Raw genomic sequence first — 10,453 nt, 5'->3', positions numbered from 1 at the left:
TGAAAGCACAATACAATTGCACAGAACATGTGCCAGCATACTGCTTGGACCCGCATGGCGGCAACCCGTGGCTCTTCAGCATCACGCGCTGCCTGCAAGCATTGCAAACACCTTGAACCCACCGGCTGAGCAGTCAGCGACACTTGGGCCCCTGCAGACGTCGGTTGCCCAGGCAAGCCTTCGTCCACAGTCTGACTTGCCGGCGAGATGCGGGCGACGGGCTGCGAATGCACGTGCATGGAGGACGGATGTATAGCAGCAGCTTGAGATGGCTTGTTTACGTGAGTGCGGACAAACCAGAGGATGAAGCGGATGACTGTGAAGTGGTGCTAGCAGTACAGTCATCTGGCTGCCTCTACACAGTACCATAGACAACCCTACCCTAGCTCTGTCGAGCCGGATGACCCAGCATGCAGTACACATGGATGTTTGCAAGCAACTTGTGCGTGCGTGTGTGTGTGTGTGTGTGTGTGTGTGTGTGTGTCGGTGCACATAGCTACCTGCACAAGCTTGTTCCTGATGGTGACGGTGCTACTAGAGGTGCTGGCGTTCACAATGGAGGTAAAAGGCGCCGCCACAGAGATGTCGATGGCAAACATTTCGTCCGCCTCAAGCAGCACGTCTGGCAGAATGCCAACAGTGACTTGTTGGGGCACGCCCCAGTTGACAGGCGTGAATGTCAGCGACCCGCTCGTGGCAGTGTAGTCAGCATCCGCGGTGGCTGTAATGTCACGCGTGCTGAAGTTCACGGTCACGTTCGCGGTCTGCAAAACGGCGTCGCATCATCGTTGAGATAAAAGGGCGTGTGTCAAATGGGGGTCGCAAGAGAAGGTTACAGCGTAAGTTGTCTCTAGCCTAGACGTAGTTGGCAACGATGGTCATGCGGGAACATGCCGAGCATCTGTCTTTGGTGCCAGCTGCAAGGCACTCACTGGTTGGGCAGTCAGCACAATATCCGATGTTGCAGTTGTCGCCTGCCCGGGCGTGCCCTCGTTGACACTCTGGATTGTTGGTGATATCTGGGCGTACAACTGCGCATGTTGAGATCAGAAGCAAGGAACCAAGGCAATATTATGAAGGGGCAGATCCAGCAACTCATCAGTGTGGAGCAACGGCCGAGTAGGGATACATGCCTTCGTGAACAACGCATGCCTGCACCTGTAAACTGTGGACAAGCCTGATGGCTTGATGCATGATGGCTTTGGCACACATCAAACGCTGCAATCAAACCAGTGAAGCCATGACAATAAACCACGCAGCTTGGCCCGCACCTCGCTGATGCCAGCATGTAAGTTTCTATTCTCCAGAAAACAAGGCCCGCACCTACCTTCTGAAAGCTTCCTTGCCTTGCCTGGTTCGTAAGGCCCTCAATCAAGATTCAGTGTACTAGTCGCGCCCCGTAACAACCCTGCCTGGAGCCAATGCCTCGCAATCATGCTGGTCCCTCGCAGTCGCTGCTGGCTCACTCACCCAGTCATCATTTTTGATGTTGATGGTGACGTTGGCTGACGACACTTGCGTGGCGCCGTGGAACAACGCCAGCTGCACGACAAAACTCTTGTCAGGCTCTTGTATACGATTGCCGCCCGTCAGCGCCACGGTTACGTTCTTGTCTGATGTGCCGGCAGCAAAAGTCGTCATGGACACGGGAATTGCTGTATAATCCAGTGGTGCCACGGCCGAGCCGTCGGCCGTTGAATAGCGCAGCACCAAATCCACGCCCTGCCGCCAGCGTGCGTGCATGGAAGCGCGAAAAGGTCAGCTCAGCTGGGCCCACCTGGCTGGTGTAAAGCAGCTCGCACCCACTTGTGGGTGGGGTGGAGACATGAAACGTCGGCAGATTGCAATGCTCCGCAAGCTGTCGCTGGTACAGTAGCATGCTTGTTTGCTGCCCTGGCCACTGAGAGGGCTCAACGCCTCATTAAGGGGCCCTGGCCACTCGTTGGCGAATGGCATTGGCCCCCATGATGTTGCACTCATGGGCCACATGTGGGTGGCGACCCGCACGAGCCCGGCCCCTGACCGATCATCGCCTGAGAACCCCCCTTGACTGCCATACTGGGGCCAAACTACAAGTCTGGTACACGCCCCAGCTTCAAAATCATCAGAAACTGACTATCTGAACGGCACCCATCCATGCGGGCGGCGAGCAAAGCAAGGCAAAGCCCCCCAGCCAACGCAGTGTTTTCCTACCGAGATGTTGGACAGTTTCACTGGGAAGACGGCAGTGGCGCCGCCGCCCCCGGGGATGTCGCCTTCAAAAACCTCTACCAGCACTGGGGCCACAAGGGCGGGCGGACTGTCATCGTTGGAAATGATGATGCTCACGGGGCTTCCGGAGATGCCACTGGTGCTGGACGCGCGTATTTCAAACGTCTCGTCGGTTTCAAACAAGTCGTCGCTGACCACATCAATGTTGAACGTAATTGGGGTGACAAGCCCTGGTGGCGGGGACGTAAGGTTGGCCCCGATGAAGTCCTCTGGGATGGTGGCGGTGCCTGGCGTGACCTCGATCACAACCGACGCCTGCGGCGTGGAAAGAACCGGCATGTGCGGCGAGCTGTTGCTGTTGGCAAACAAGGCCATGCAGTGGCAGTGGTGGTGGTTCAAGCAGCCAAGAGCGTGCGTGCATGCCCTTCACGTGCAGTCAAACGCAGAGGCACCCTCATGACCAGCATGCAGCGGCTTGCAGCCAGCCTCCTCCGCTACGAAGCACAGCTGCCGCTGCAGTGAAGCGTGCACCTCGGCATACGTGAAGCCCCAACGCCTCATGCACGGGCCCACAAGCCGCCCCAAGCTGCCCCAACGCAAAGCAGGCCGTCGGCGCAGCGCTCACCCCTGCCGGCGCGTTGGACCATACTGCAGCGACTGTTACAGAACTGGTCCCGCCGCCGCTGCCCTCTGCAACGCGACTGACAGTCCTCATGTAAAGAACCTCCGGGACAACTTGAGCCAATGACCGCCGGCCCCCATTCAAGGGCTGGGTCGCTGCGGCTGATGTCGATGTCATTGTAGGGAGCTGAAAGATTGGGGGCGGGGCAGCCAGCAGGGAATCAACGCTTTCCACGACCTCGTGGTACACGCCCGCTTTCGTGATGACGACGGGTGGCGTCTGCGTCGGGGCTGCTGCTGCTGCTGCTGCTGTTGACGATGGTATTGATGTTGATGATAACGACGGTACGGATGTCCCCGCCACATGGGCCCCAAGCAGAGGCGTGAGCAGAAGTAGCAGCACAGCCAGCAGCAGCAGCGGCGTCGGTTGTGGCCGCGGTATTGCCCGTGTTGCCGCCATGCTGCGAAAGGCCAAGCAAGCGCCTGGCGGTGTTGAGTCCGCCTCGACACGGCTGCTGCTGCAGGGGAAACGCTGTACAGTTTCAAACCTACATCGCGGGGGGATCAGCAAGGCCAGATGATGACAAGTCACCTGACTCAGCTTAGCCGTGAACACAAGCACAGGAAGTCCACCATGTCCAGCAGCAACAGGCAACTGCGGCACACGGTTTGCGTGCAAGCTTGCAGTGTATTATGGGTGTCACGTGCACCCAAAGTAGCACCCTTGGTACGGTACCTGCTGCCGTCGCTGAGACTGTGGTCGGACGCCTTCAGATCGGGGGCACCGATATGATGGTCCCAGCTTTCGAAATATCAGTGTACAATCAGATGGAAGAGTTGAGCAGTGAGCTGGGGTGTCGGTGTAGCTGACGCAAACCCAAAAGGAACGCAACAAACATTCCTCACACTCACATTACTGTACACCTGCACAGCCAGGAGGTGCGCGTGGTGGCAAATCTGGCTGCATCAAAATTCACTCACGCAAGGACTGACTGTAGTGGGTGGCGCGTGAAGGGACTTCAAGGGAGCTCAACGTCACTGCCAAGTTACTCGGACCAACTCCATCTTCACGCTGAACTCCAGGCCTTGACCGCTCTTTCGTATGCATGCGGCCACCCGCCCCCGACCATTGGACAGGCCCGTTTTATTACGCCCCGGGGGTGATGGCGCGAGGGCCGCTGGCTCCCCGGCCCTTGCGCCGGCTCCCTGTGGAGTCCCGGCGGGCAAGAGGCCCCTGCTGCAGTTCCACCGAAAGCCAAGGTCAACGCGAATGCCTACAGCGGCAAGAGAAAAAGGGAGTACTCACCGCAGGTCCTACCAGCTGTGCTTTGCATCCTCAACGCGTTAGCTGGGCGGCGCAGGACAGCACGAGATAGTGCATCGATCCCGCTTGCGCATTCAGTCTGTGCTGTGTCCTGCTTTTTTAACTACCTTCGCGGCCTCCTACGTGCTGCCATCTGGCAGCATGCTCGGGTGTGTTGTTGAGGTCTCTATTCCTGCTTGACTTCCACAGGGGCGGCTTCCGCGCAGCCGGCGGGCTGGCTGCAAGGCCTGGCGTGGCAGGGGTGGTCCTCAGCCTTGGCGTGGCGGGGTGGTGTCACAAATTACGTGTGGCAGGCGTGCTCCTGTTTTGCCTCAGAAGACGCTCCAAAGTTTCTGTTCTGCTACGCTGCACTAGGAGTAGCCTGGGCCGCTCTGGTAGGGTGAGCCAGCGGCAGCGCAGGCAAAGATTTGATCTGAGCGTTCCCGCCCAGTTCCATGTGACGCTGTGCGCACTGATCTCGCTCAGTACGGTGACACAATGCTGTAGCTCCTCATCGGTGTCGTCTCGCATCAGTTCACAACAGTTTGGAATTCACGACCCTCTATGACACGAATTTGAGCGCGTCAGATGATCTGAACATATGCAGCAAGTTTGCAAACGTAGGGGAGTGTTTTCTTCTTACTTTCCTGTTTAGACGAGCTGCAACGCGCTACGGCGCGCCACGTAGGACAATGCTGACAATCCTGCTCACTGGCCTCGTCACCTTTGCTGCCCCGCCGACGCCGCCCTCCGCCGGCCCCGCCCCGCTGCCCCAGCCGACCCCAGCCAGCCATGGCCGCCGCCCCCGAGGGAGACGCGGCCCACGAGTTTAATGAGAAGCTCACGCGCGAGGCGCAGCGACGCGGCTGTGCAGTGTTCCTGCTGGACAGCCCTGACTCCAACGAGCCCACTCTGCAAGAGCTGCGGGCGCTGCCCAAGCTGTTCGCGCCAAAGGCGGCGGCGGAGGATATGGCGGCGGTGGCGGAGGAGCTGGGGATGGTGAGGGGCCAGGGATGGGCGGCCGTGTGCGGGTTGGTCGGCTCTGCGGTGTTGAAAAGCGAAGGGAAGGGGTGGAGCAGCAGGACTCCGGGGAAGGGTGCTGTCGTGTAGCCGTTTGGGGGGGGGGGTGAGCTGGGAGCAAGTGAGACAAGGGGCTGAGGGTTGGGTGTGCAAGAAGGGCGCGACTGCGTCACACCAGAGGTGCACGGTTTGTGTGTGGCAGAGGCGGCACAGCTGGTGCGTTGCATGCGCATGCATCGCGTTTGCAACCTGCGATTCTGCTAGGCATGCATAACCCGCTGCCCCGTTGTGCCGGGGGCGCTGTCGCGCTGGGCGCCTCCCAAAACGTAGGGGCTCATGCGCGCATGCACGCATGGGGAAGGTGGGGGCGGGTTGGAGAGGGTTGGACGGGCGGGGCCCGCTCTGCCACTGCCCCATGATGTTTCAAGGTTTGCAAATACGGGCCAACTGCATGCGCACACAAACATGCGCCGCCCCCAGGTTGGCTGTGACGGCCCCGATGACCTCATGCGCATGATTGACACGTCATCCAGCTACGAGGGCTTCGAGATCATCGAGCGCCACCTCAAGCGCCTCGCCAGCAAGGAGCGCTGCGCGCTTGCTGTGCTCGCCCACGCCGCATCCTCGCGGCGATCCTTGCATGCTCAGGGCTTCCGCCGCGGCAAGCAGCGCTGATGCGACGCAGCAGGACCCGCAGGAGGGGTTTAAAAGGCGGATGACTCTGCTGGATGACTCTGCCGACAATATCGCAAGGGGCCGGCGCGTAGCAGCCCGCCCATGCGCGCGCCCTTCCCGCGCAGGTGCTGTTCTAGGACTGGCGGGGCGCGCTGAGCCTGGCGCTGGGGCTCACGCTGGCGGCCAAGGGGGACGAGTTTTGGTTCTGCGACACAGACGCCCCAGAGCACGTGGCCGCGATCTGGAAGGTGGGCGGTTTGTTGGGGTCGGTTGTAAGGCGGCTGCTCCTGGCGCGCGAGGCACCAAGAATCCAGGGCAAGGAAAAGTGCTTGGCCGGCGGCAGCTGCGGAAAGGGCTTCCCGGCTCGTGCGCACTGCCGTGCCTGGCGCGCCTGGCGCCCATGCCGCGCGCCCCAGCCCGGCCCCTAGACCCCTCTTTACCCCAACTGCAGCGCACCGGCACCACCACCACCACCACCGGCCCCCCTCACCCCCAGAAGCTGCGCGCCTCCTGGACCACCATCCTCAAGCAGCCCGATGACGTCATCGGCCTGGACGCCCCCGGGCGTGCAGGCATGGCCACCGTGCTCAAAGACTTTAGGAACGACCTCAAGCAGTACGGCTGCCTGTGACGCCCGCGTCCGCCTGGGCCACTGAATGCACGCTGCGCAACCAAGCCGGGCGCCAGCCTGCTTGATACCTGGTTTTGCTTTGACATTGCCGCAGCTGTGGTTGCTGTGTCTGAAAAGATGTGCTTCTGTTTGCTCGCTTCCTGCGCCGTCGATGTTGCGCCGCGGCCAGAGTTGGCCATGATCGGTGTTTGCAACAGCTGCTCAGCGGAGACGGGGCAGGCCACCATGCCCGGCCCTAGCCTGTCGGAGCGGGCGTGCCTTGAGGCCGGCCTGACGCTGCCCTGCCAGCCAGTGGCTCGACGCCACCGCGCTGCTGCGGTCCTTGCAGAATTCTGATGTTTTTGTTTACGACGCAGGCTTACATAGCAGCATGGATGGATGACAAATGCACATGTGCCCGCGCCATACATACAAACAGACAAATACACAAACAAACAAATAAACACACACACACACACACACATGCGATACTCTTACACACGAAGCACATCCTCCTTGAATCAATGCAATCTGTAGCCAATTCACACCCAGTCACTGCTATTCAAGCTCCGTAAGGGTGGAGATAAACAGGAAAACCACAACCGAACCTTGGCAGCCGCTGCGGGCCGCACCTTGCGCCACGACGCCGACTGTTTTGCAGGGACTCCCAGGTATGCTGGTGTGCTGGCTGGGGCGGAACGCTCTATAGCAAGTGGCTTGCGTACTTTGATCCTCAACACCAAGTAACAGACTCAAAAACCTATGGGGGTGGTACATCTGCGCGTTTCAGGATAGCGTGGGAGAGAGTATTGCCGCATGGGATTAGGGTTGAAACCCCTTTCAAACCCTAAACCCACGCAGCAAGTCACGCGCACATGGGCGGGGGGGCAGGTGTTAGGCCCGCGTGGCTGCTGCTCACAGCAACCCCCTGCATGTGCGTTCTGGGTCAAGCTCTAGAGTCAAGGCGTTTGAGCTAGCCGTAAACCAAACTCCTCCTGAATACTGCAGCAAAATGGGGCTGCTGCGGAACGTGCAGCCCTCGCTCTGTTCACTCCCTGCCTCCGTATAACACAACATGCCCTTTGGATGAGCAGCTAACCCACCGTCAACTCGGCGGTGAGTGAGAGCACTTCCCTTTGTGAGGTCTAAAGCATGCCTTTGTGGTGGCTGCTGGAGCTTCCGTGCAAGAAAGCCCGCGTGGCAGGACGTGTGGCGGATACCAAGTGCAAGGTTTGGGGCTGACATGCGCACAAGCATCCATTACTTACTGTATGTATGCCTTGCAAAGCCTATTGAGGTGCACGGTCGTCACCAACTTTGGGCAAGCATATATGCCAAGGCGTCCAATGATGCAGTGGGTATGTCCCCGTGCCAGCACTGACCAGCGCTTTCAGACCAAAACACTCAGATTTGTGACAGGCAGGCTTCAACTCAATAAAACTGGGAACCCTCAACAAGAGCCCCTGACCCCTTCACGTGCCAAGTAATCCAGCTGCGCAGCTGCTCAGCATCACCGCCTGCTTGCGTTATATGTAAGTATTGATACACCGGCACCAGTCACAGCAGCCTGAGGGGCCAATGAATAACCAATTTAAATCGCTCATTGACACCAGGGATTGCAGGTCCAACATCATTCAGACTTGAACACAAGTTCAAATTCTAATGCACGGAAATTGCAGTGCTGATTATTGGCTGCCGTACAAACGCCCGCAAGCTGGCGAAAGGGAGGTCAACAGGGTCAACAATGGCAAAAGCTGCAGGTTGCAACCAATCAATAAGCAGGTGAGCCGTTGCAAGGCGATTGACAAACTCATGAACTGGCATCGGGCAGGCAATTTGTGCACACAAAGCAATCGAGCATGCCTCTCCGCAGGTGGTGTTGCGGGGCCGAGCAGCAGCGCAGTACCGTGAGGGTGATCACACAAGCTGGGTTTTGCTGTTTAGGGTGTCACCTGTGTGCTTGAAACAGCACACTCAATGATAATGTGTTCAGCACCAGCAGTGTTTCAGGGTCTGACCATTATCAGAGTTGTCCTTTGGGTGCCACACACCCGCACGACTCTGACGAGGTGCAACAGCACGCACGCTCGTGGTGTCAGCGCAGCCATTAGCTGCAATTGGGGCGCAGTTATTGGCTATTGCAGCAGCCTTGTCCGATGAACCAGCACCGCAACGGCTCCAGCAAACGGTGTTGCCTTGTATCACCGTTCAATCACTGCGTGGGCAACAAGCACTCCGTCCCAGATCAGGTGGACCTGAACAGAGGTATGGGTGATGGGGGGGGCCGTGTGTGCGCATCAGTGAGCTTCTGTGGCAAAGACAATACTCAAATCATGAGGTGCCATGACAACACAGTCAGCCGCTCAGCGCCTCAACACACAGCGCAACTGGCAGCTGCATAGGGGAAAAAGAGATGCCCGCTAAGCACAGGCCAACTGAATCCTGCTGCATGTCAGACTGTACCCTGCTAGAGTTGAGTGCTGGTCCACGCACCTTGTGGCAGCCTTGCTTGACGATCTTAACGCAGGCTGACCACACCGACCCGTCCGCGCGCCACCCTAGCCCAGTTGCAGTCGCCGCGCCGCGTCCCGCCGTCACCAGCCAGTCATCAGGCACATCTACGCGTGGAGTTCTGTAGTAGGCCTTGCACGAGCCAACCGTGAAGCCCCCAATCAAATAGGTATTGATACCAGAGAGCGGCGGCGTTGGCCCAAAGCGAGCCTTGGGCGAGGTCCAACGCTTGAATGTTTTCTGCCGTATACGTAGCTGGGCTGCGGTGACACTGACAAGCCCGGTGGTGGAGCTGCGATTGCCATTCACGCTGGAGGCGGGGCCGGTCACAACCCATTTGAGGCACACTGTGGGGTCTTTATTGCGACGGCGGGTGCTCCAAACCGTCGTGTTGTCAGGGAGGGAGGCATCAGCAAGGATGGACAGTGGCACCACCGAGTTGGGCGGCTGCAGAAGGGTGATGTCAGCAGGGGAGCAGGCTCAATGAGCTATTGATGGAAGGGTGCAACAGGAATCACTCAAGTAAACAATTTTGGCCATAGCTAGAAACATAAAGAATCAGGCCAGAGAGCGCAAATGCAGCAGCTTATCTCCAGTTGTATGAAGTGACCACAACACTCGTCGGTAATGGCGGCTGTTGTACAACCAATCCTGAAGACGTAAGGGCCCTGCTTTGCCTCATATGCACAGTTCACTCTCCACTCACCAATGTGTTTTTGATGGTGACAATCGTGCTTGAGGCGTTGGTGTCCAGCAGCAGACCGGAAGGCAGCGGCGCCAGAACGTCGATCGCAAACGTCTCGTCCCCCTCAAAACGCCTGTCTGGTAAAATGGGCACGGCTATGGAGCTGGGCGCGTTCCAGTTTTCACGTTTGATGACAAACGACCCGGCGGTGTGAGTGTAGTCCACATCCGCAGTGGCTGTGATGGCGCGTGTGCTGAAGTTCACGGTCACGTCAGATGCCTGCACCACAATGGCAAGAACAGGGAGCATCTGGGCAAGTGGCGTTGCATGCAGGACCATCCTCCCCTTCGTGTGGAAGCAAGAAAACGGGGTTTGACGGTCAATGAAAATGAAGTAAAACAGCTTTGCAACTGCATTGGTGACCAAGCACCTCCACCAGCAAAAAATGGCAACACACACAGGAAACTCACCGGCTGAGCGGTCAGCATCACTTCGACAGCTGCCGTCACAGCCTGGCCAAGCACGCCTTCATCCACAATCTGGCTCGCTGGCAAAACACGGACGATGGGCTACAAATACAGCGGTGTTTGAGAGCAGCAGCCAGAGTGCATCAGGGTTAGAGAGCATACGTGTTGCATGGCAGTTTCCTTTATAAACTTGAATTGACAAGGACAGTGAACATGCTGCTTGTTATGCTGCCCGCTGTGTGGGTCTGCACCGGTGGCCACACACATGGGCTGCCAAACAATAAAGGGGCATACCTGCACGAGCGTGTTCCTGATGGTGACGGTGCTGCTGGACGCGCTGGCGTCCGCGA

General features: G+C 58.4%; 3 protein-coding genes across 3 annotated transcripts; 1 reads left to right on the top strand and 2 right to left on the bottom strand.

Moving 5' to 3' along the window:
- Positions 1-133: 133 nt before the first annotated feature.
- MNEG_6056 (hemagglutinin) lies at positions 134-2,550 on the bottom strand (the record flags this gene model as incomplete). The annotated part of the gene is made up of 5 exons (XM_014045470.1): positions 134-151; positions 501-764; positions 933-1,031; positions 1,471-1,722; positions 2,194-2,550. 5 exons carry the CDS (start codon positions 2,548-2,550, stop codon positions 134-136), a joined length of 990 nt encoding a protein of 329 aa, XP_013900924.1.
- Positions 2,551-4,927: 2,377 nt separating this feature from the next.
- Positions 4,928-6,461, top strand: MNEG_6055 (hypothetical protein; the record flags this gene model as incomplete). Its single annotated transcript, XM_014045469.1, has 4 exons — positions 4,928-5,134; positions 5,636-5,758; positions 5,968-6,078; positions 6,327-6,461. 4 exons carry the CDS (start codon positions 4,928-4,930, stop codon positions 6,459-6,461), a joined length of 576 nt encoding a protein of 191 aa, XP_013900923.1.
- Positions 6,462-9,642: 3,181 nt separating this feature from the next.
- MNEG_6054 (hypothetical protein) lies at positions 9,643-9,945 on the bottom strand (the record flags this gene model as incomplete). Its single annotated transcript, XM_014045468.1, has 1 exon — positions 9,643-9,945. The coding sequence occupies one exon, from the start codon at positions 9,943-9,945 to the stop codon at positions 9,643-9,645; it is 303 nt and encodes a 100-aa protein (XP_013900922.1).
- Positions 9,946-10,453: the final 508 nt, after the last annotated feature.

Source organism: Monoraphidium neglectum, assembly GCF_000611645.1.
Source record: "Monoraphidium neglectum strain SAG 48.87 unplaced genomic scaffold scaffold00952, whole genome shotgun sequence".
Lineage (NCBI taxonomy): Eukaryota > Viridiplantae > Chlorophyta > Chlorophyceae > Sphaeropleales > Selenastraceae > Monoraphidium > Monoraphidium neglectum.
This window is presented reverse-complemented; position numbering and strand designations above follow the sequence as displayed.